General features: G+C 34.5%; 3 protein-coding genes across 4 annotated transcripts in view; 2 read left to right on the top strand and 1 right to left on the bottom strand.

Annotated features, from left to right (window-relative positions):
• LOC148307045 (ATP-binding cassette subfamily G member 4) overlaps positions 1–12,092 on the top strand; it is a 52,710-nt gene extending 40,618 nt beyond the window's left edge. The window contains exons 4-10 of the mRNA XM_088264017.1: positions 886–1,149; positions 5,461–5,647; positions 7,098–7,212; positions 8,967–9,335; positions 10,092–10,256; positions 10,816–11,072; positions 11,606–12,092. Coding sequence (XP_088120143.1) covers positions 886–1,149; positions 5,461–5,647; positions 7,098–7,212; positions 8,967–9,335; positions 10,092–10,256; positions 10,816–11,072; positions 11,606–11,947 — 1,699 coding nt within the window. The 3' untranslated portion in view covers positions 11,948–12,092. The remainder of the gene's footprint in view (positions 1–885; positions 1,150–5,460; positions 5,648–7,097; positions 7,213–8,966; positions 9,336–10,091; positions 10,257–10,815; positions 11,073–11,605) is intronic.
• Positions 12,093–14,887: 2,795 nt separating this feature from the next.
• On the bottom strand, positions 14,888–18,496 carry RIOK1 (RIO kinase 1). Of its 2 annotated transcripts, none has more exons than XM_088264015.1 (4): positions 18,271–18,496; positions 16,960–18,153; positions 16,350–16,536; positions 14,888–15,158 (listed from the first exon to the last, which is right to left on the bottom strand). In XM_088264015.1, exons 1-4 carry the CDS (start codon positions 18,337–18,339, stop codon positions 15,004–15,006), a joined length of 1,605 nt encoding a protein of 534 aa, XP_088120141.1. In that variant the 5' UTR covers positions 18,340–18,496; the 3' UTR covers positions 14,888–15,003. The 2 variants fall into 2 exon arrangements, 1 of the variants encoding a protein (XP_088120141.1); XR_015837910.1 differs by lacking the exon at positions 14,888–15,158 and adding an exon at positions 15,633–15,671 and having other exon boundaries at positions 15,930–16,536.
• Positions 18,497–18,624: 128 nt separating this feature from the next.
• On the top strand, positions 18,625–25,528 carry LOC148307043 (WW domain-binding protein 11). Its single transcript, XM_088263998.1, has 7 exons — positions 18,625–18,843; positions 19,335–19,460; positions 21,160–21,257; positions 21,899–22,045; positions 23,264–23,392; positions 23,697–23,858; positions 24,561–25,528. Exons 1-7 carry the CDS (start codon positions 18,780–18,782, stop codon positions 25,467–25,469), a joined length of 1,635 nt encoding a protein of 544 aa, XP_088120124.1. The 5' UTR covers positions 18,625–18,779; the 3' UTR covers positions 25,470–25,528.
• The last annotated feature ends 350 nt before the right edge of the window (positions 25,529–25,878 follow it).

Here is a 25,878-nt window from a genome sequence, read left to right as displayed (position 1 = left end):
TCTAGTGGATTTATTCTTCTCTATCTACCCACATTTTTGTTTTTCTGTGTTTGGATCTGGAGGGATAATCTAATGTGGGCCAATTGGGAACATCTCAGTATTTGCTCTTACTGGACCAGTAAGGATTTGCGTAAGGTCAAAGCCAGGTTTCAGTAGTCTCCTGAAATCAAAGGCATGAAGAATGGTCGGTAAGAACATGCAAATAAGGGCTAGAACAGGGGCTCCCAATCTTTTTCAGCCCGCGGTGCACTTACGAGTTTGGTATTTTGTGACGGCGCCCGGCGTCCTACTTTAGTAAGCTATTTAGAATAGATGTGACTTTATATGTATGTACATATGTATATTATAATCGAAAGAAATAGGTACTTACCTACAATAATAGCAATTGGGTAGAAAGATGCTAGCTCTCAAAAAAGAAATTGTTGCTTTTTATAGATACCCGAGAATATTTGTGGTTTCCATTAACATGGAAATAGGCAATATAAAATAGAAAATAAGCAAGAATACTATTGCTAAAGGTGTAGAAGAATCCAACTTCGGAAAACTCCTTCAGACATATGGAACAGATCAATATCCAATGAGATATTGTTCAACATAGCGGTAGCTCTTCCTACAGGCATAACCATCGGCAGGTTGGTCCTGTGTATAGGAATGTGAAACAATCTATGCCGACGCTGTCTTAGGTAACTATTGGGAACATACAGACCAATGTTCCGGATAGTTTCAGGATTATCGATCATTAATGATAGAGGATCGACACACGGCGCCTCTCTTTACTTTCAACGGCGCACCAGGGCGCCGCGGCGCTTTGGGAACCTCTGGGCTAGGAGAAAAAAGGTTCCGCTGTAAAATCAAGCAGTTTAAATGAGGCATTGGCCATTCCAGGTCGGCCGGGGTGACGGGCGAGATCCTCGCCAACGGGGAGGCGCGCAAGTCGCGCGACTTCCACAAGCGGTCGTGCTACCTCACGCAGGAGGACCTGCTGCAGCCGCTGCTCACGGCCGGCGAGCTCATGGCGCTGGCGGCCGCGCTCAAGATGGCGCCCGGCGCGCCGCGCCGCGACACCTGCGCCGCCATCCTCGCCAGCATGGGCCTGGCCGGGCAGCGCGACACGCGAACCGAGCTGCTCTCGGGCGGACAGAAGAAGAGGTGAGCAACTAACATAAATACGTATAATAAGTATATATATATATATATTTACCGCATTTGGTCGAAGGAGCTCTTAGTACTTGCACCTAATCATAAAATGCAAAATAGAGGGTTGACGAGGTGTGGGCAGAAAACAGATCTCCTGGATCCGGAATATACAAGATTGAACGGAGATCAGGACCGTCGAGGCGCTGGCACTGTTTTGAACTACCCAGGATAAGGACAATTACTCTCAAGTGATGGTCGACGTCAAGGGAACCTGACATGGCAATAATAGAAGACGAAGAAGCTGTTAGAAGCATGCAATAAAGCTTCTTCTTCTATTATTTTTTGACATCTCAACATAGATGAAGAAGGATATGGAAGTCTGGGCATTTACGGGGCTTATGATCGTCATAGGCTGGATTAAGTGATCACTTTACACACGTGTAATATTCACCAATTCTACTCATGATTGACAACCACACTACCTACTCAAATTCTTGGAAGTTCTATATATATGATCCCATTTCGAAACATTGTTCTTGGATCACTCTTTCGCTAGAGACATCTATTGGAGAGATGAAAAGAAGCTTTTTTATTGAGCAGAAACTCTTTTATTAGTATGTGAGGTCCGATCCTGATTATAATCACATACATGAGAAACGCCAGAAAATATCGTTTTCATTTATACATACATGTTTCCAAAATAATAGGGTGATAACCATAACCATATGGCCGAAAAACATGGAATATGTAGGAGAGATCTTTATGTATAACCAACAATAGACAGTCTTCTTCCTGGCTTCATCCCAACGTATTATTTTTGTAGATTGTTGAGATTAACTTTCCTCGACCTCAAGTTGTAAGTCCTCCCGCCTTGAATAACGTACCTAGGTGATGCCTTCGCACAATATTGCATAGCGACAATTTTGCATAGCGACAATTGGCCGCGTAAATCTTTTATTAAAGAGTGGGAGACAAAACCGCGAGATGCGCCGCGCCTTCCCTCAGTAAAGTGACTAGTTCGCGATAATGCGAAAGATGTTAAATTGAATTTTTACTATATGAATGTTCGAGGATTGAAGACAAAATGCGTAGAATTCTACAACAGTGTTTCGGCCAGTGACCTTGATGTCATAGCACTAACCGAGACCTGGTTAAACGCTGGCGTTTTTGATTCCGAACTTTTTGATAGTAACTTTACAATAGTAAGACGAGACCGCGGTGGCCACAGGCAGGGTGGAGGGTGTTTATTGGCTGTGAGAAATAGAGAAAACTTGCAAGTCGAGCGTTTTTCTATTTTGGAAACGTCCAATGAAGATCTTTGGGTAAAACTTACATGCGATCTCGATATTACGTTCATCTGCGTATTATATTTTCCTCCGGCGAGTGAGACTGAAGTATATCGATTGTTCTTCGACAAGGTACTGTCCAGTTTAGAGCTACTTCAAGGTAGAAATATTATTATATTGGGTGATTTTAACCTACAGTCGGCAAGAAATATTACAAGTGTAGAAGATGACCTCACTTTTCTGTGCTCGATGTTGGGTCTCACACAGTATAATAATATTTTGAACTTTAAAAGTAGAACTTTGGATTTAGTGTTTAGTAGAAGGGCGATTGATGTACTTCGATCATTATCACCTCTTACGAGAGAAGATAATTACCACCCCGCACTTGAATTTTGTTACAATCCGATTGCAGATCGCCCCAATCGATCCAGAGTTCCCGGGGAGGGTACGGTTCGTCGGAGGGGCTGGAACTTCCACAAAGGCGACTTCGGCCAGCTATATTACCTCATGGACGGTATCGATTGGGGAGATCTGTATAACAAATCGGATGTAAACGAGGCGGTACAATATTTTTATTATACTGTTGAATGTGTATTTGATTCCTGCTTCCCTAGAAGATCTCAGGCTGCTGGTGGAAGGCGATATCCGAAGTGGTTTTCTAGGGATATTATTAGAGACATACAGACTAAGCATTTCTATCATAAGAAATGGAAAGCTTCTGGCTGCCACAGTGATTATGAGATGTTTGGACGTTACAGATCTGTCGTGAGACGTAGCATTCGATTAGCATACCGGGAGTTCATTACCAGCATGGAAAATGGTATTCTTCAGGATCCAAATACTTTTTGGGACTACATAAAGTCTCAAAAGGCGGATGGTGGGAATATTAACTCCATGACGTGGGGTGAAAAAATAGTACGGGGTGCAGACATTGCCGAGGCGTTTGCAGGTCATTTTAAGACTGTATATAGTAATGAACCTCCGCTTCTTGATATTAGCATTGCCAAGAAATGTTCGCCGACCGGTGCGCAGTTTATTGATGTTTGTAATATCAATGAGAAAGATGTGGCCGACACTATAAAAAAATTAAGTAACACTAATTCTCTTGGTCCAGATTTCATTCCAACTTTCTTCCTAAAAGGCTGCGTGGATTTGATTAAAAGACCACTTTGTTTTTTGTATAATCTTTCAGTGAATACAGGGGTCTTCCCGGAAACATGGAAGATGTCAAAGGTTACTCCTATACATAAGAGTGGCTCTAAGTCATCCGTAGAAAATTATAGACCTGTAGCTGTTCTTTCTGCACCAGCTAAGGTATTTGAAATCATAATAAGTAAAATCGTCGCTTCCCGAGTAGAGCCGTTTATAATTGATGAACAACATGGATTCAGGAAAGGCCGATCGGTTGAAACAAATCTGATGGTTTTTACGAATTACGTCACAGAAGCTCTAGACGCGGGACATCAGGTCGACTGTTCATATAATGACTTCGCCAAGGCCTTTGATACAGTCAACCATGATGTCTTATTGAAGAGGCTGTATGAGATCGGTTTCTCGGATGGTATGCTAAAATTAATGGCGAGCTACCTTCAAAACAGAAACCAATACGTCTCCTACGGTCTATTTGCGTCAGAGTCCTTCAATACTTTCTCGGGTGTCCCGCAAGGTTCTAACCTGGGTCCATTATTGTTTTCTATTTTCATTAATAATATCAAGAATGTAATTTTAAACTCACGGTTTTTGTTATTTGCGGATGACCTAAAGCTTTTCTTAAAGGTGACAACTTTTGACGATTTTCGTCTTCTCCAAGCAGATATATCAAATATATGTGAATGGGGAAGACGAAACAAATTAATGTTTAATGTTTCCAAGTGTTCGATCACGTCTTTCACTAGGGCCCAAAAAACATTATTTTATCGCTACAAAATGAACGACCAAAATCTGATGCGAGCATCGAATGTTAGGGATCTGGGCGTTAGATTTGTGAGCACCCTGACATTTCACGATCATATAGAGGCAGTCAGTAGTAATGCATTGAAAATGCTAGGATTTGTTCTGCGTACTGCCAGGGTTTTCGAAAATACCCGCGTGCTGAGAACTCTTTATAACTCCTTGGTGCGAAGTAGACTCGAGAGTGGCTCGATGATCTGGGGGCCACACGAGCTTAAGTACTCTCTTATGGTAGAGAAAGTCCAAAAGAAGTTTTTGAGGTATCTCTACATGAGAGAGTACGGCTATTATCCTTGGCTCTACCCGACCCAGTTTCTCCAGGGTATGCTTGGCTACAATAGTTTAGAGACTAGAAGGAATGCGTATTTGATTACGCATTTTTATCGATTGTTGCGCGGTATGATCGATAATCCTGAAATTATCCAGAGCATTGGTCTGTATGTTCCCGATAGTTACCTAAGACAGCGTCGGCATAGATTGTTTCAGATTCCTATACACAGGACCAACCTGCCGATGGTTATGCCTGTAGGAAGAGCTACCGCTATGTTGAACAATATCACATTAGATATTGATCTGTTCCATGTGTCCGAAGGAGTTTTCCGAAGCGAGATTCTTCTACACATTTAACAAGAGTCTTCTTGTGTAATTTTTAATTTGTTTTTTTAATATATACGCCTTAAATGTTTGTTTGTAATGTATATATTAATTATTGAATAAATTGAATTGAATTGAATTGAATTGAATTGAATATTTTCTCTCGACACCACCCATGAATTCATTGGTCTTCCTCTAGATGTCATTCGAGGAAGATCCACGGCGATGGTCTGGTTCACAATATGATCAGGTTCTCTACGTCCCATGTGCCCATACCATCTCAATTGCCTATCTTTTATCTTACTATTGATGTCTGTTACACTACACCCAGGCTTATAGAATGCGTAAACTATTCATTTTGTCTCTAAGGGACACTCCAGCTGACCATTATCTTTTCAGCAGTTTCTAGTCGTCTGTTACAACCAGTTAAAGACTAAAGAAAAGAAGATGACAATACACTTATTTAGTTTGTTTTTTTTTTTACTTTTTACAGACTCTCAATTGCTTTGGAGCTAGTCAACAACCCTCCCGTATTTTTCTTGGATGAACCTACCAGTGGTCTAGACCAGGTGACCTCTTCCCACTGTGTCCGCCTGCTACGCACTCTCGCTCGCCAGGGACGCACTGTCATCTGCACAATCCATCAACCATCAGCTTCCATCTTCGAGAACTTTGATAATGTAAGGAATTCAATATGAATTTACATCAAACAAAAATTGTATATATTAATGAAGACGACCAATGATAGATAAAAGTTAAAAATTAAACAAATTGTGTCATATTTTCATTGTAAAACAAATGAGTGAGGAAAGAACGGTAAAACAAATTTATGAGGCGAATGTAATTGGAAAGAGGAGCAGAGGAAGACCGAGAAAAACTTGGCGCGATCAGGTATGCCAAATACTTGAAAGCGGTGAGGTTAGGAGTAAAAAAAAATTGCGGGTATGCATGAGGAGATGCATGAACATGGAAGAGGTGAAGAATGTTTGCAGACAGAGGGGTGTGGCATTGTATTCTCTCTGCCTACCCCTGCGGAGAAGCGGCGTGATTTAGTTAGTTAGTAAGTATATTTTCATTGCTAAAAAGTGATATCATCCAACCAACCAAAAACAGATTATAGAAATCACCCCTATAACGTTGAGATATATGTACAGCGTTATCGTAGGGAATGTTATAAGGGGTTAATGTTTTAAATTGTATTTTACATATTAACCAGCGGAAATGACTGTAATGAGCCATTTAAAATTAAAATTCAATTTGAAAACATTACAACGTTCCCTTCGATAAAGTGGTACCTATCTCAACGTTATAGGGGGATGTAGTGATACTATCACGGTTTGTACCTTATATAGCTGTTCTAAATAAATGGCCAGATAGTTAGTGCATTTTGATAAAACAAATAAAAATAACATAAATTACCGTAAGTAAAAGTATAAATGATCAAATAATTACTACAATGTAAATTTATGAAACTGGAAACACGAAAAGCAAAGGGAGTGGGATTAAGTAAGGGTTAGGTTTGAGAGGAAACAAGGAAAGGATGATATGATGGATAGTTAGGGTTCCAAGAATAGATAGTTATCTTTCAGGGGTTTCCATTTTTAACTGCATTATTTTTCATTTCTCTTTACATTTAAATATCTAAATGTTGTTTACATATTTATTAAATACTTTTTAAAAACAAATAGAACATTCAATAATCTTTTGTTCATTTTTTAAAATTTTATACCTCTGTTAACACATTTGGAGATGTTTTTTATCCCTCCGGATCACTGGTGACGGGGTTTGATAATTGTGGACATAATGTTTGGACCTTAACAAAGAGATTGGTATATAATATTCATATAAAAATATTAAATAATTCCTTTGAAATGAGGCCGACGCAAAAGGTAAAAATACCCTTTCCGTCCTTAAGCATCAATCGACCGAACGGGTAGAAATACCTCTCACGTCCAAAGTGTGTTAGTAAAAATAAATGAGATTAAACAAGTAGAAAAAATATGTGAGCTTTATTTTACCTTTGAATTTGTTCATGATAAATTTTCACATTAAAATATATAGGACGTTTCCCATTTTACCCAATGAAGCATTTCTTATTGTTTAATAAGATAATAAATAATATTTTTCCAGGTTTACATCATTGCACAAGGGCTTTGCGTGTATCAAGGAGCCACATCAGCACTTGTTCCTTTCCTTTCATCAGTGGGATTACCATGCCCTCGACACCATAACCCAGCTGATTTTGGTAAGGAATAAATATTAATTTATTTAATTTTTATTAATTTTATTTATTTGTTCATGCCAAAAATTGTGTATTTTTTATAACAATTTGTTTATTAAAATTGTAGGCATAAATGTATTTGAGAAGAACAAAGAGACGCAGTTCATTAGGTTTTAAATGTTTACAATATTGTCCCCACCACATGCAACTCCTTTAAAATTGTATATAAGGGGTGGAGGGTCAATATTTTCGTGCTCAAATGAGATTAATATCAAAACGTGTATACGTCGCGCTCGCTCTTTTTCTATTGGTGTCGCTTTGTTCTTCTCGCCCTAATAAGTGTTATAATTTTCGATATATTGTGTCCCTTTGCTCTTCTCGCCTTGATAATTTTATAATTTTTGATAAATAAATTATTGTCTTCATTTGTACGTTTCCGTCTTCCTCATCCTAAGTGTTCCAGTACCATTAGACGAAACAATTATCATAATCAAAAACTACTTTTTTCAACTAACAAAAATCTTTTTTTACTTCACTTAATAAATAATTATAAATTTGACTAATTAATTAGTCTTGAGGATGAAACTGTTTGCTTCGAAACTTTTCAACATCATAATTAACACACTTCGGACGGGAAAGGTATTTTACCCGTTCGGTAGATTTATGCTTAATGACGGGAAGGGTATTTTTACCTTCTGCACAGGCCTAATTTCAAAGTAAGAAAAAAAGGAATAACATATTGCATGTTTTTTTTAATATTAATATTATGTACCAATATCTTTTTTGAGGTCTTAATTATATGTACATAATTATCAAATCTTGTTGCTAGCGGTCCGCAGGCGTAAAAAACACCCGTTTGAAATGTGTTAAGTTGTAATAATATATATCCAGATTCTGATCCGTATCCACACCTAAGTCCGCCTCTGTAGTGTATGTTAAGCACATTTATCTACTATGCTGGAGGCCCCAGGTTCAATTCCCTTGACTTTTCTTCCTATTATTTATTATGAAATTATCCTTGATTGGTACAAGAAACACACCAAATTGTGTGGACACAATACTATCTTGATCATCAGTTGTATGAAGGTAAGCTGATCAGTCCTGCGCTTCTTGTACCAGTCCAGAGTGATATCAAATAAATATGAGAGTGAAAATGACCAACATTTATTTTGACTTCTTGGGAATCGAACCCGGGATTTTCAGCATTGTAGCTAAACGTGCTAACCACTACGCTAAGGAGACAGACAAAAATAGTATATACAGTGAAACCTCTATCATTCGTTCCTCGAATAATCGTTTTCCCGGATGTGTCGTTTATTTCTTCTACCCCGGATTCATTTCATACAAAAATAGATCGGATTGATCGTTTCTCTATCATCATTTTATCGCATTCATCATTTGAATTATGCTCCAAATTTGATATTTTTGACTATAAAAATTTAAAATAGTAATGAATTGTCTTTGTTTTTCGTAAATAAACCATTTTGAATACTTATCAACTGGTTTTATTGTCAATTTGCATGATACCCATTTCCGTTTTTTTGTATTTTTTTCTAAAATCAACTATTTTTGTGCAAATTTCCAAAAAAGTTACTGGTATGTCATACAAATTGTTTTCCCGCATTTATTGTTTCCCGCATTCATAGTTTATTTATTTCGATAGGTCCCTTGAAAAACGATAGATAGAGGTTTCACTGTATATGTAAAATAAAATGTTTCAATACAAATCTCTTATTTCATTGCTGAGACTAAAAAAGCATCATTTCTCAATTTTACAGTGATTGAGTGTACTGAAAGTACCTATAATATCACAATGCTTTCTGAGAGAGTGAAAAACGGCAAACTACATCAAGTCACAATAGTACCAGATAATAAAGAACAAGACAAAAAGATAGAAAAAGACCCGCCGGGAAAACTCATCGAGGAAAGTAATCCATTAGATAATGTACTGTTTAAGCATACTAATGAAAGAAGAAGTTCCACTATTTCAACGTCATCACAAATCTCAAATATTAGTTCCACAATGGCATGGATAAAAATGAAAAGGCTCTCTACAGATTCAGAGATAGAATTCGCCACATCTTCTTTTGCCCAATTTAAAATATTGCTATCGAGAATGTTGCTGCAAATTATGAGAAATAAAACAGGTAAATAATTTATATAATAATTATGTATTTGATTACAAATCTGATATTTTGTTTGTAATACTGTACAATTGATATCATAAGATGGTCATTGAATTTATTGAATGTCATATTGGACATATTAAAGTCTTCAATGTCCAATAGAATTTGTACAATAGAATGTAAATGATTTTGGTAAAAATATTTTTATAAAATATTTCAATATCATTTCGATAGTTAAAAAGTGGGATAGGGCTCACATTGTATTGATTTACACACAGAAAGCAATTTATATAGATCACAATTTATAAATGAAGTATAAATAGTCATTAAAATTATATTCTTGAAAAAGAAAAAAAGTTCCATTTGAAGCAGAAAAAGTAACTTTTAAAAATAATATAAACAAATAGTTTACTACATTTTATCTACACCCTTTCCATCACCAAGATCTATTTCATAGTTTCCCGATGTTGTCTATATAGACCCGCATTAGTCGATTTTGACTTGTTTAAATATACTAATTAATTAATTTAATTAATTATTAGGTAAACAGGGTGTCTAAAAAATAATTGATTAAAAATTAAAAGTGGTCTATGGGGTGAAAATAATTGGAAACTGTGATCTATATCAATGCAAATAGTTTTATTGAATGTAAACTGCCAGTAATCATTGGATATTCTTAATAATAATTAACTGATATTAATTTATTGTAGTATTTTAAAATGTATTTAAGTAAAGTGTGACTTAAAATATATATTTATTAGAGTAATACGATTGCAGCTATGTGGATACAACTTATCCATCACATATTGTGTGGTGTTCTGATTGGACTTTGTTTCTATGGAACGGCAAATGACGGAATTCTTATGTTTAATCATCTCAAATTCTGCATAGGGGTGACAATATTCTTTGCCTATACACAAATCATGGTTCCAGTATTAATTTGTAAGTATTTAATTACTTTATACATATAACATTATAATATTATGTACCATATGGAATTTAACTCAGCTTATTGAGAGTAATGTTGGAGGTAGGACAATATTCACTATCATGAAAAATAACTATTGGTATAACAAACCATGGTAGTTTATAATAAATGAAATCTTTAAAAAAATATTGGTATATTTATATTGTTAACATTTCACTTTTTGGATACCCTAAAAATACAATGAATGGTATGTATTATTTAAATAGGAAATATGTAAGTCTTTCCAAAAATAATGGATACCTTTTAAATTTGGAAAACCACCTACAAATCCCACAGCACAAAACATTCTTTGAATTTTAAGATTAAAATGGAGAATATTGTAAATACCTGCAATATTGATTATTGTTAATAGTATTTTATTTATTGTTTCGGCATTTACTTTGTGGTAAGACATGTTAAAATGATTAAGGAAACACTTATTTTTATATCACTTGAGTATACCACTCAAGTGGTATAAAAACAAGTGTTTCCTTAATCACTCTTATTATTATAGTACCTTAATTTGAATTTCAGATCCTCAGGAAGTAAAACTTGTAAAAAAAGAATACTTCAACCGCTGGTATGGGTTGACTCCGTATTATGCGGCTCTTACCATATCCAAACTGCCAGTTCAAGTGACTTTGAATATAGTATTCTGCAGTCTCGTATACTTTATGTGGGGATTACCAGCGGAACTTGTTAGATTCACAGTGTTCTGTATTGTTGGAAATATGGTATCACTCGCTGCAGAAGGAGTTGGTCTTTCCATCGGATCTGCATTTAGTATTACGGTAAGGATTTGTGAAGAATCTACAGTAGAAATATAAAATAAAATAACAAGTTTATAGTGCTCTTGTTTCTTCCTTTTTGTTTTCTTTATTAGTTACTGTATATTTTCTTCTTCCATATCTCGAAGAGACCTTTTAACAATACTTAATTTTAGTGACATTTACTTAATACAATAATTCAACCAAAATATTAGACAATATAAAATATTATACAATACCATTTTTAACAAAATACAATAATAACAATTTAACCAAAGTATTAGACAATATAAATAATTGACATTATTAGACAATAAAAAATGTTAGGCCATAGTGCTACCATTTCTGGACAGGGCATCCCGCAATACAAAAAACTCGAGCATGTGGGGTCTGTCTGCATCAGAGAGAATCAGGGAAGGGAGATTTTCTAATCCCATCCGTTTATCTGTCTTAAACTCTAAAACCTGTCCGGGCAAATTCCTGTATTTTGGGGTGACCAAAATACGCTTGTTGTGTATATATAATAAATAATGTTAACTGAATTATTTTATTTTCAGAATGGTTGTGCAATTGGACCACTAGCAATCGCGCCATTCTTGGGTTTAGCGATATATGGATTTGATTTTGCGAAAAATATTCCATTAGCCATGAACTTATTGATGAGAACATCCTTCATTAGATGCGGCGTGGTGGCGATGGCATTGACAGTGTTCGGATTTGAGAGAAAAACTTTAGATTGTGATGACGTATACTGTCACTTTGCAAAACCAAATGTGCTCCTTGAATATTTAGACATTGCAAAAAATTCTGTTTGGTTAGAGATTTTGTCAATAGGTGGACTTTTATTCTTCTTTAGATCGTTGTGTTATATTAACTTAAGACGGCGTTTTGCAACATGAAATGTGTAATTAACAAAACGAAGGAAGTTATTTATTAGATGTTATATAACTCATTGATAATAAGACATTGCCTGCTACGAGAACTGCTGGCAGTACTCTGCACAAAGTTAACTGTATAAATCAATTACTTTATTTAAGCATATCAATTAATTAAGTAGTCCCAATATTCCAAATATATATATATATATATATATATATATATATATATATATATATATATATATATATATATATATATATATATATATATATATATATATATATATATATATATATATGGATTTGATTTTGCGAACTGAAATTGAATCTGATTTTAGAACTGGGTTTTCCGAGCTAAATTCATACCAAAACTGGAGGGCCTGAATAGGCGTTCTGCAAAAATTTGGAATAATTCTGTCTATACTACAGAATCTAAAGTAATAAAAAAATTAGAATGTAGGAATCACCCCACATAAAATTAAAGGTTCAATATCAGAAAAAGCTTGGGAAACCCTGTTTTAGACTAATCAATATAATGAATTAGTAATACTAATAGTCTATGCAAGGCTTGATTCACCTGAAAAAGAACCCTGGGCTAATTAATTCCATTTGAGGCTGGATCTATACAAAATGGTTTTTAAGTATTTTTTGTTATGATTTTTTAAAATTGTATTTAAGTTTAACAAACCATAACTTCCATCAGAACTGCTAAAACAGTTTTTTTACGGAAAATAAACTAGGTCCCTAGACTTTGGGAGCCCTGAATACTCCATGTCATTTATCAATATTACACTATCCGAAGCAGCATTAAATACTTGTATATACAGGAAAGTTTTTAAAAAAAGTCACACATTATACTTAATATTAAAATACCAAACACTGAATTATAACTTTATATGGAATGATTTTTAGTTTATATTCATTTAAATATATAATTTAAATGTTTTAATTACAATTATTAAACAATGCCGTCCAAATGCCAATATTCAAATCATGCAAAAGATAATTATAAGAATTTATAAAATAATAATTAATATTAAGAATGAATTTAATTGACATTATGTCCCAGTTCACGTAAAAAATATATCAACAAATATTTTCCTGAATATTATATTTTTTATTGAAGGATTTACAAATGAATATGAGAAAAAGAAAAACTGACAAAAATAACTTTAATCATGTATTTGTTGTGGGGTTATGTAGCGTAGTGACTTTGTGATTGATTACAGATATCAATAAATTTTAAATAGTTTTTATCATTGAATATGAAACGCAGTAAAAGATTATTGTAGCTACAAATTTTTAAAAATATGTGTTGTAAATTATATTAGTTTTCACAGTAGTTAATAAATTGACAGTGTCACAAGATACTAATTTCACATTCCTAAACAGAATGTATATATTACTGCGTATACTAATTCTTATGAGTTCTTAGGTCTAGATTACGGGACATTCGTAAAGTTTACTACGCCATCCAATGTGTGGTGAGCACCGAGGCAACACATGTAAAGAATGTAGTGACAACTAACATGTATCTTAATTTTTTACCGAAAGTCCTTAGATGCACATATTTTTTTAAATGTTTTTGATAAAATGTGAGTTTTTCTTATCGTCGTGCATTTTACAATTCATAAGGTACATTGAAACAAGTATTGTGGTCTAGGGTTAGTGCTCATATAATGTTTAGGATGAACCAAGTTTGAATATTGAGGAATTTATATGATTCATTATAATTAAAAAGATTTGTATGTTCTTAAAACTAATCAGTGATTGATTGTTCATTGTACAGAACAGTAATTAATCATTAGTCATTACCCACATAACTCGTAATCTCATTGTAAAACTATAGTAGTGGTAAACTTATGTGATGTAAGCTAAATTTTCCAGAAAGCTTTTCTTTCACTGATGGATTTTTGTTCAAAGAGTTTGAGCTTCATGGAGCATTAAAACATTGTGCACCAGGCGCCAAACGATATAGTCTGGCAATATAAAGTTATAATATAAAGACAAAGGTTAATTACCACATTATTCTACCGGTTATGATAGTTATTGTACACCTACTAATCCTTTATAAGAGAGTTATTCATTCTCTGTGTTCAATTGCATCCATCTGCACCTAATATTTCTTGTAAAATATGTACTGTGCGCTCAAACAATTCATTCATCTGCATTAAATATTTCTATTATTACCAAATATCTTTAGTAGTTGTGTCAGGTTGTGGTCCCGTGGTTAGTGTTGCGGACTCTTAAGTCAGAGTTTCTCGGTTTGCACCTACACAATTTGATACCTATTTCTAATAATGAGCCGCTTAGGCTCACAGAAATATGTAGTATGAAATTGAAATATTTGTGTGAATAATGAAAACACAAATATTTCTCTTTAAAAATAAAAAATATGTACATATATTGATAAATTTTATATAACACATCATTGTTTTTCTCTTGTACGTCATAAATGTTATTAAAATAAGAGATATTAATGGGTAGGTACTTGTAATAATTTATGTGATATTTTTTTACTATTATGTATATGTATGCTGTAGTTCAATTATTTAAAATAACTCTTTTAAAAAAGAGTAAATGTTTGTTTTATTATCCTTGATCCCGTATGTTATATTTTCTACCATTCATCATCTGCAGAGAACAAGAAAATGAGCCATGATCAACAAGTTCTTCCATGCCTAGCCTTCCGTAGAACGGGAGTGTTCAACATAGTGCCTTCCATATGTAGAAGCTAAAGCTCTCATAACATATTTTGAAACTCCAGCCAAAATATAAAAATATATCTCTGTCCTCCTACTTTTTAAAAATATATCTCTGTCCTCATGGGTGACTTTCGGAAACTGACAGTTTTGTTCATTTTTCTGTGTTGACATTGTAAGTCAGTACCTGGGGGTTTTGAAGTATCGTTTCAGATACAATCACTCTGCCTTGGTAGTGTGGTTTGACAAAAACACAGCATTCCTTATATGCTTTTTATATACATATTTAATTACATATATAATTTGTTAAATGAAAAAGTAAATACATAAATATATCTGTGCATTAGCTAATAAACTGAATGAAAGAAAAGTGCTTCATTTCTTGGCTTGTTTTTCTTTTCTCTTCTTTACGTGCTTCTTTACTTTAGTTTTTCTTTTTTCAGCTTGTAATGATTTGGCTGCCTTCTTCCGAGCCTTTCTACTTTCTGGAGATTCATCTCTTGGTCTTCCGCCTTCTTTTCCTTTTGATTCTAAAAAAATAGAGCAAAAATATTTCACAAAACTTTATTAGAAACGAAACTGAAAATGGATGGTCATAGTATTTTCACATAAATTATCTAGTGATAAACTATCTTTATAAAAAATGTGAGAGATGAGCTTCGTTGCCAACATGGACTGATCTGTGCAACTGATACTTCTCTAATGTAGACGTTGTGTTTGCAACAGCCGCGAACAATAAGTATTCGCTATATGTTCACTGCGGTCACTGTCAAAGAAGATTTTCCAGATTCACTGTGAATCATTGCACGCTTGGAGTGTGTGGACAATTTGGCTAGGTGCAGTTGCACAGAACAGTTTGAGCAGAAGAAATGGGTATAAAGCTCATTCACACATCACTTAGACTATTACATGTAGTATACAGCAACATAGACAACTTTTTAGTAAGTGGAACTATAGTAAATAATATCAAATATGTAGGTATTATGATAAATTCACCATAAAATTTCACTACACTTAATAAATTATTGTCTTAAAAATTTGAGCTTGCTAGAATTTGAAATGCATTTGGGAGAAGTAATTTACTAAGGAAAACAATGATTGATGAGGGTGGCATTTAAAGGGTGAGGATCTCATTTTAATATGGCTTTTCAATTGTTAAGAGTGTCTTATAGACTTTTTGTTAAAATGCCAAACTATTAACACTTGTTTAAATCACAAAATATCATACTTATGAAGATATGACAATTTAAAAACAATTTTACAAAAATACAATAACGCCTGGTACTGGCATCAATAAGAACGAATTGGAGCGTAAGGCAATTACATACATTGTGGATTACATATTCAGAAATGATAAATTGCAGACAGTGTGAAAAACTGATGAGAATGAGGGTGTATCCTGGATCAGGAACCTTCGGCAATCAGGGTTGTAATGTCAAAGATAGTGATATGAAGTTATTAATTTAATTACATAATAATAATTGTGATTGATAGTTACATATTCACAGTTACAAATTGGTAAATTCTGTTTGATGGTTAAATTATTACGTTTTCACTATCCTTGTGAACTTAACCCAAATGGAGTTGACCACTTTACAGATTTAGCTGACAATACTTTGTATTTATATCCTCATATTTTATTACATTGTAGCGCCCAAATATGTATATAATTTGGAGCTGCATATGTTGATGGAAATTGAAGACAGATTTTTTTAACTAACCTCGTTCTTCTTCGGAATCTTCAGAGCTTGATGATTCATCGGAAACATCATCTTCTTCATCCGCCAATATCTCAGGAGCAGCAACAGCACCAGATAGATCTGACTTGAGTCCAGCTATTGTCTTATACACCAGGTCCTCGCCAACTCCCTGCTTGGCTAATCTTATGTCTCGTTCTACATCGACCACCTAGAATAATAAAAATATGCATCTGTTTACATTTAAGTCTCAGAAATCTAACAAAATTACATTACACAACATATCTCCTCTGTTCGGGCAAATGTCACTAATTAACAAACAATGGGGTGGCGTATTACTACCCATACATACAGTGCTACTTTATTGTTCAGAATACAAACCTATTATAAATATGATTGAAAACTGGGGGCGGAAATATTACAAACATTGTCTCTTTTGTTTTGTATTTGTTTGGCTGAGAAATTACAAACATTAAAGCAGAAAAAATACAAACATTGTCTCTTTTGTTTTGTATTTTGTTTAGCTGAGAAAGATCATCATTCTGCGTGTAAGTTAAATTTGATTATGACTTATCTGAATGTTAACAACATAAATATTTCAACTAAAATAAATAAATATCATAAACTGTAATACCTCAGCTAATCTTTTTGGAATATAAGCATTTTTGAAAACTTCCTCTTCTATTTGTTCTTGTGCTGTCATCTCGTCATAACTTCTGTTGGAAATACTATCTGAAACTTTATCCAAATATTCTTCCATATTTGAATCTGTAATACTGGGGTCTGTTATAAAATCAAATAGCTCTTTGACGGTCATTGTGGCGACACCTTTTTTTCTGAAGAAATCTGAAATGTTTGTGCAATCTTTCCGCAGAAATAGAAGGGCTTGCGGATGATCGTGCTCTACGGATTGTGACACATCTATAACGATTATTTGGCCATCATGATAAAGCAAATTGAATTCAGATAAATCTGCGTGTACTAATTTGCACTTGTTGTACAAAGTCCACATCATGATTATGCAGTCTCTGTACAAGCCTCTAGCTTTGGATGATGAGATTTCAACATCTTTTAATTTTGGTGCCGGCCATCCAGTTTGGCCGATGAATCCCATCACTAGAACATGTCCTCGTAGGAGAATCGGCTCGGGGACATTGAGCTTTGCGCTGTGCATCCTTACCAAGTTTCGCATTTCCTTTTCGGCCCATGTTCGTACCATTTTACGAGGATTAGATTTACAATAGCCATGGCGGAAACGATACTCTCCAGTGACATATTTGTCGCGATCTTTGAACACCAATATCGAGGTTTTGTAAATCTTAATTGCGTAATCTTGGCCAGTTTTAGATGTGGCATGATAGACATTGGCTTCTTTTCCAGTTGATATACATCCATTAATCTCAGAAATCATTCCCCTGTTGAGGAGTTTAAATAATATCATTCTTGTTCGAGGATCCATGACTTGTTCCACGGTAGCGCGATCATGCTTGTCTTTAGTCCGTATTCTTTCACCATCTGCCTTCTTGGAACTCTCGATTAAAGAATTAGCTGCATAACTGGACATGGTGGGCCCTTCGTACTTATCAACATTTATGCGATTCGTATACTTCTTGTAGAATTTATCTGTTGGTTGATAATTTGTAATTTTGTTTGAATTGGACTGAGAATTGATATTAACGCCTGAGAAATGAACCGATTTGTATTTAGTGTTTTCATTGTTATCGCGACCGACATCCCACTCGTATAAATCTTCATCAGAAAAATCATCATCACTGTCGTAGTATCCTTCTTCTTTATTTGCCAAACTCCTCAGGACAGATTTTATCTCCTAAAAAATAAAAATAAAATATTAAATTAACTTTTTAGGAAATTCATATCGTTTTCTTGATTTTACACACACACATACATGTATATAATTTTATAAACAATTTAAAACAATGAATACCTTAAACTCTTCAAATAGACCTTCACCATCTCCGTCGTCACTAAATTGGCCGTCTACCACAGTCGACATAATGTCAACAATTCTTTACAAATGTGCGGAACAAATATAATATTGATAAATGATTCCTTCAATATTATTTCACAATCATGTGAAACACGTGTTTACATTTCACGCAAGTCGCGAAATTAAAATTAACCTCAACCATCAATACTCAACTTTATTTGACAGTATATCGTTGTGTTGCCAACAGTCATATCATTTATCGCTGGTCTGTCAATTTGAATTTCCGTCAGTCACATCACTAAAAAAATCCAAATGTCTACATAATTAGTATATTGTCTTTGAATCTATGGTGAATTTGACAAGTGGCTATGGATATTCTGAATTCGTGAATTTAGGCTTCTGAAAATAATAATTTGTTTTAATATTTCCTGTTTGTTTACACTGCCGGGGCTAAAGATATTTTCTTTAAATATTTCTTGAATCTAAATAATTAAAATCACTTAACAATGGGGCGAAGATCTATAAATACCACTAAAAGTGGTAAATACATGAATCCTACTGACCAAGCCAGTAAGTGATAATGTTATTTGTTATTATATATTATGTAAAATAAAAGCCAAATTGTTTAAAAAGAATTAAATATTTAAATACAATGAATACCCTTATCTGGACTACAAGCATTTATTTTTAGTGTATTTCTAATGCTTAGCAAATGCGGATAAGTACTTCATTTATTAATACATGCTTTTATATAAACTGTCCGCCTCCTTAGTGTAATGGTCAGCACGCTCGGCTACCGTTCTGGAGGTCCCGGGTTTAATTCCCAGGGGGGGGGAGCAAAATAAATATGAGTGATTTTGTATATTTATTCAATATTTATTCAATATTACCCTGGACTGGTGCCTGAAGTGGAGGGCTGATCACCTTTCCTTCATGTGTTGACGATCAAGATAACACTGCGTTTATATGATGCAGTGCCCTATGCACCATTGGGTGCGGATAAGGGTTAGTAGTAGTAGTAGTTATATACTCTTACTATCGTGTTTTTTGTTGAATTCTAGGGAAAGAAGCTAGGAAAAAAGAGCTGAAAAAAAATAAAAAGCAAAGGCAGATGGTTCGGGCTGCAGTATTAAAAATGAAGGATCCATCACAAATTCTCGAAGAATTGGAAAAAATTGACGAGATGGGTATGTTATGTACTTTTCTGTTGGCGTTTGCGCATGTCTACGAGGTAGGGGCCACAAACTCTCGGCATATGGCCTTGGATAGAGGATCATAAATCTCCTGTGACAATAAACTGCAACAAAAAAAATTGCATCGTCTTCAGTGTCCACATGTGACCCGAAGTTAACGTTGGAAAGCAGAAAGAAGATGTGGTATCTTACACTACCCTTATTCATACTGAAATCGTCATAGAGAGTTTGGAAAATACTTGTTTCACTAATATTACACATTACTGCTAATTCCTCCACTTCCAAATAGTGATCTTCTAATACCATTTCTTCCGTCGGGTGCAGATAAGGGTTTGAAGAAGACTTGTAAATCCGCAATAACGCGCAGTTCGCAATACGCGGAATCGGTTCTTAATTGTTGGATTTAATATACGCACTAGCGCAGGACTGGTCATTAAGGTGTTAAATTTTTGATGTCATGATTCTACCGAATATAGAAGAGCTAGAAAAACGCAACACGCAATAAAATTTGTGCACTAATCAGCTTCATTAGTGTTGAGTGGTCAAATCCCAAAAACAGAATTTAGTAATGACTTCTTTTGAAGCAGTTGTTACATAATTTAGTTTTTGAATTCAATCGCCCAATCATTGATAGCAAATCAGTGTTTCAAAATCATTTTTTCAAAACAAGTCTTTTTTTTTAACATTTTGAGTGTGTCCAAATACTTATTCACAAAATCTGGATTATCTCCAACTACAGGAGTTATTTTCATATTATTTTTTGACATCTCATCAAAGATGAAGAAGAATATGGAAGTCTGGGCAGAATTTGAGTAGTGTGGTTGTCAATAATGGGTAGAATTGGTGAATGTTACACGTGTGTAAAGTGATCACTTAAATCAGCCTATGACAGTCGTCAGCCCCGTAAATGCCCAGACTTCCATATTCTTCTTCATCTTTGATGAGATGTCAAAAAATAACAGGTCTTTTTTACGAAAATGTTAGTAATCTAACATATAAATAATCACTGAGATTTTTTGTGTACCGGTTTCGAGATGCACACGTCTCTTTGTCAGGACAATCGCTACAACAGCATGCAAACAATACTACACACCACTATCATAGCACTATTCACACACTTACAACTACATAAAATATTGATCACATGCGATATTGTTCGACCTGAGGACCAGATAGATTGCAGAACAACATGCACTAAAGGCTGAGGTCTGACATGCACTATGGATGTTAGTGAAAGTATGTCGGGTCTATATAGGTTGAAAAGAGTGGGCGGGGTTTAAATTAGGTATTTATTTATTGATTTGGCATTTAATTTGTAGAACTCCATTTTAATTTATGTATTAATTTGAAATCAAACACAGATTTTTTGAGTCTACTAAGTTTGAGTAACATAGTAGACTTAAAAAATCTGTGTTTGATTTAAAATTAATACATAAATTTAAATTAGTTGTTGGCAATGTTTTTATTCAGGATATATTTTTTTATTTGTAACAATGGACATTTTAAACAAGTACAACCTGTGGATTAACCCTGGATTAACAACTTTTCTTCAGTTAGTTCATCATCCTTAGTAGTAAATATTCTTATTTATTTATTTATTGCTCGTTTTTGTTATGTATGCGAAAGGTTTACCATGACGCAACTGGAATTTCTTAAGTGATAATACTAAGTTCTTTTTAATTTTGTTTTTTAGAATACAACGTTTTACAACCTTCACCACTAAATGAAAAGGTGTTGAAAGAAAAAAGAAAAAAATTAAGAGAAACCTTAGAACGTGTTTTGAAAATGTATGTAAGTATTTTTTTTTCCTATGCCCATTTTGTTTTCATTTGGTAAGTTAATTACATTAAAGGGAATGTGTATTTTTAATCCCATAATTCAAATAATAAAATAAAAATACTTAATTCTTAATACTTACTTATCCGCCTCCATAGTGTAGTGGTAAGCGCGCTAGGCTACCATGCTTGAGATTCCGGGTTCGATTCCCTAGAGGGTCAAAATAAATATTAGTGATTTTCCAGTCTAATATCTATTTAATATGACCCTGGACTGCTTCCTGAAGCGGAAGGCTGATCACCTTTCCTTCGAGACTGGATAACACTGCTTCTATACGATGCAGTGCCCTATGCACCATTGAGCGCGGATAAGGGTAAAAAGGGCCGTGGCATGGGTAGACGCTCGACTGCGAAACTGGCGTCGCGGGTTAGATTCCCGCCAATTGCAAAATTAATTCAAGAAAGATTTATTTTCAAGTGGTCTGGATGTTTGTGATATATTTTTCATATTTACCTTCCCTATCCTTACTATACTACCTGCAGGCCCCTTAAAGTAGGGGCTTTGCGAGTTATTACTTTTTTTTTTTAAAGTAGATTTTATTTTAAATTTGAGTCATGAGTACCTTTATTATAATATGTATTCCATCCCTTTTTTAGGATAAAGATGAACCAGAGAAGTGGGTGGAGTTGAAACGTCAGGAATCAGAATATGAAAGAAGAAGGACCGCTTTGGCAGCATACCACGAGTCAGTGCGACATGCTCAAGCTGTACAAGTTGATGATATTCCGCTTCCAACTCTTCAAGTAAGCCATCGTCACCGCTACAAAAATAAAATAAACATTCTCTACAATTACAATTACAAAGATAAAATAAACATTCTCTACAATTACGAGGGAATAAACGCCAGAGGACGCCCACGCCGCGAATACCTAAGCGACTTATACGAAGACATGGGCTGCTCGACGTATGCGGAGCTGAAGAGGACTTCCGAAAATAGGCGAGAATGGCGAAAGAGATGTCATCTGTTGCTACAGACCAATCCGCAGGATTGAAACCAAAGAAGAAGACAATTACAAATACTGTAAAAGCCCTCAAATTCAAATGATATTTAGAATTTTGGCATGATCAAAAAAATATGACTAAATTTTTATCCCCATTTATCCCACTATCTGAGATGGCAGTCGACGAACGCACTCCGTCGATGCTTTTAATTAACACATTTCAGACGGTTTTTTTTTATGCCTGCGGACCGCTGGCGAAGAGATTTGATAATTGTATGCATATAGTTTAGATCTTAACAAAGAGATTTGTACATAATATTCATATAAAAGCATTAAATAATTCTCTTTTTTCTGCCTTTGAAATGAGTTCCGCACAGAAGGTAAAAATACCCTTCCCGTCCTTAAGCATCAATCGACTGAACGGGTAGAAATACCTTTCCCGTCCTAAGTGTGTTAGTAAATACGCTGTCAATTATCAATAATAAACAAATTTCATAAAATTTAGATGGGATTTGAAATTGAATTAAAAAAAATGAGATATACAATACACAAAAATAAAATATAATTTGTATTTGAAGCACTAACTTTGTGATTTTCCATTTTATAATTAAAATGTAACTTTGTTTTAAAATCACTATAATATTTTATTATAACTTAATTATAATGTACCGGTTTCGAAGTTAACCGCTTCTTTATCAAGACGGATTAATACTCAGTCTTTATAAAGAAGCGGTTAGCTTCAAATCCGGTAGACATTATGTGTAATTAAGTTATAATAAAATATTTATAGTGATTTTAAAACAAAGTTACATTAGTTTAATCAGATTTAAATTCTGATTTCATCCACTGCTTTTATTATTTAGTCAATAAATATGTAAATGAAAAATGAAAATGGATATTGAAACAAAAACCTTTTTTGCCGAATTTATTTATTCAACATACATAACATACGCTCCCTTGAATTTAAAATTAATGAAATATTGTATCGCATATTTAATATTTGCCATTACTTTTTTTAAGGTTCCTGATAATCTGATATATGGAAATGTGCCATCGCAAATCCCTCTGCCTATGGAACTCACCCCTTCCATAGTACCAATGCCCCCATCGAAACCCCTTGGGATTTTAAAGAAGGATTCTTATTACAAAGTAATTTAATTTTACATTATTTGACCTTGCTTATTGTATCCTGTAAAGAGTTGATAAAATTGTCAATAATTTTATAAATGTAGAGTATCAACTTCTTCCTAGAAAATTATTATACATTAAATAAGCTTTCAGCTGTCAATAGATCATGTTTTGCCTTACATTTTGATTTAAAATTGAGCACTTATGTTCAAGCTTTAATATTTTATTATTAATTATTGTTTTTTAATTGCCAGTACAATTTTCCTAATATTTTGATTTGTTATGGTGACCAATTCTGCTTATTAATTAGAATTTTTGTTTTCAGGATATAACTGCTGGATTGGAGCCTCCTGGAGTACCACCGGGTCCTCCACCCTCTTTGGCTGACCTATCCGATAATGAAGACACTGATGGTGATAAGAATGTCCCCAAACAAAGTGGACTAAAGATGTTAAGGTTTTCCGATCAAATTGAAACTGAAATAATGGTGTGCATTTATTTTACATGTGTATTAATTGTATGAAAATAGTTATGCATCTCTTCATGAGATTTTGAGTACTTTACATATCAAAAACTTAGTTTTAGCTACGTATCTCCTTCCAATGAGAAGTTTATTAGGAACTAATGGATAGACATCAAGTTTTTATGCATATAAAAATATTAAATTAAATATTGTGTGTAGGTACACATTCACTTCATTTGAAGGTGTGCTTCTGCAATCTATGCTGGAATTTCACATTATCACATATCGCTCACTCCTTTCAAGAACGTCATAAATCAAAAAACTTGATTTTTCAGGAAAACGTTTTTAAAGTTTAAAAATATAATACAATGTATTAAAAATAAATATGCCACGTATTGAACTTTTTACTGTGCAACAGATCTTTTTAGGTAAAATCTGAAGGTTTTTTCTCCATTTGTAAAATATTTAGGATATTTAAAAAAATAATTAAACAATACCTTTTCTTCAAAATGCAAAAACAACACTTTCTGCCCTTTAGCGGGTAAATATTAAGTTAAAAATATGCCTCTTTTGCTGGGATATAGTACATTTTCTGGGCATTCCGAAAACATGCACAACTGAAAATTGACAATTTTTGATTTGTGACGTTCTTGAAAGGAGTGAGCGATATGTAATTATCTTTTTTTTAATATAATTTGAATACAATGTATTAATTTTGAATTACAGGACATTGATAGACGGAAAAATCATTTAGATTTTGAATCTCACTTAATGGATCAAGATGACAGAATGCAGGATGCTGATTCGAGAGCTTCAACCGGATTATCAGCTGTAGGTGCTGCCACTAGCAAACCCACTTCATTGCAGCAAAGAATGCTTGCACTTTCTGGACAAAACATCGATGAATTCATGAAAGAAATGGAGGAAGTACATAAAAAGCGAGAATCCGATAGAGCTGCCGACCTCAATTCGAGACTTTCTGAGAAAAATCAGAATGAATCAAACAGCGAAGATGAAGATGAACATCCTGCAGATAAGGACGAGAGGATAGTTCTATCTCATATGATGTGCCCACCTGGAACGACAGGAATGGAAGGCCCTGCGATGCCAACTCATCCGCCTCCTTTAATGGGGACCATGTTGAGACCGCCTCCATTGCGTCCTTTGGGAATGCCTCCGCCCGGATTGAGAATTCCTCTCCCCAATAGACCGACCCCTCCCGGTCCGCCACCCGGTTTACCGCGACTCATCAGGCTGCCCCCTGGACCGCCGCCTGGCTTGCCTCCACGTGGCCTACCCCTCCCTCGCCCTCTGACACAAAACATCACCCATCCTATACCGATTCCGATACCAGTTCTTTCCGCCGCTCCACAATTGATAAATAGAAAGGAAGGCCAGCCGCAAAGTGCTACCATAACTGCCAAGCCTCAAATCCGCAATCTTTCCGCGGATGTCACGAGGTTTGTCCCTTCAGCTTTACGAGTCAAAAGAGAAGACAAGAAGGCTAAACCTGGTCCCAAAGGGCCCGTCGTGGATATTAAGAAACAAGCGGCTGATTTACAGAAACCCACCGGCGCTCCGACTAAAGACGATGCCTACATGCAATTCATGCACGAGATGCAAGGCCTGCTGTAGTATTCTTATTATCGTGTTCATAATTTTATGTAGTCATAAATAATAAATCAATAAATTTAGTTTTTTTTTTTAATATACATACTCCTTCTTTCCTAACTCGTCCTTATTTTCCATGATTGAAGAATGCAGCCCACAAAAGAAATTTAGTTTAAAAAATCTTGTATTTTTAAACAACTCAAAAGGCTCAGTTGCATGTTGCAAACAACTCTTGTTTTTAAGATTCAAAGTTTGCAAATATGACTCCTGGTTTATACACAGTAAGATATGAGTCATTGGGAACACTAATGAATCATAACGGTTTGTTCCCAATAATGGATGTTATTTGTTACCTTTCCAATATTAGTAATCATGGTTTTTACAGGAGGACAAGTGGGTAATATCAGCAATGATTAGCTTCAAATGATCTTAT

Source organism: Brachycentrus maculatus, unplaced genomic scaffold (assembly GCF_059751285.1).
Source record: "Brachycentrus maculatus isolate JH-2025_06_01 unplaced genomic scaffold, ASM5975128v1 h1tg000212l, whole genome shotgun sequence".
In the NCBI taxonomy this organism is placed as follows: Eukaryota; Metazoa; Arthropoda; class Insecta; order Trichoptera; family Brachycentridae; genus Brachycentrus; species Brachycentrus maculatus.
The sequence above is the reverse complement of the archived record's forward strand: the minus strand, read 5'-3'. Positions and strand labels throughout refer to the sequence as shown.

Bases quoted from the DNA above. Each gene is read 5' to 3' on its own strand.
- LOC148307043 (XM_088263998.1), top strand. From the start codon at position 18,780: ATGGGGCGAAGATCTATAAATACCACTAAAAGTGGTAAATACATGAAT. The intron at 19,461-21,159 runs GTATGTTATGTA...TTTGTTTTTTAG, and splicing joins GGAAAAAATTGACGAGATGG to AATACAACGTTTTACAACCT. The intron at 22,046-23,263 runs GTAAGCCATCGT...ACTTTTTTTAAG, and splicing joins TTCCGCTTCCAACTCTTCAA to GTTCCTGATAATCTGATATA.
- RIOK1 (XM_088264015.1), bottom strand. From the start codon at position 18,339: ATGTCGACTGTGGTAGACGGCCAATTTAGTGACGACGGAGATGGTGAA. The intron at 16,537-16,959 runs GTATTACAGTTT...TTATTATTCTAG, and splicing joins TTCCAAAAAGATTAGCTGAG to GTGGTCGATGTAGAACGAGA. The intron at 15,159-16,349 runs GTTAGTTAAAAA...CTATTTTTTTAG, and splicing joins AGATTCCGAAGAAGAACGAG to AATCAAAAGGAAAAGAAGGC.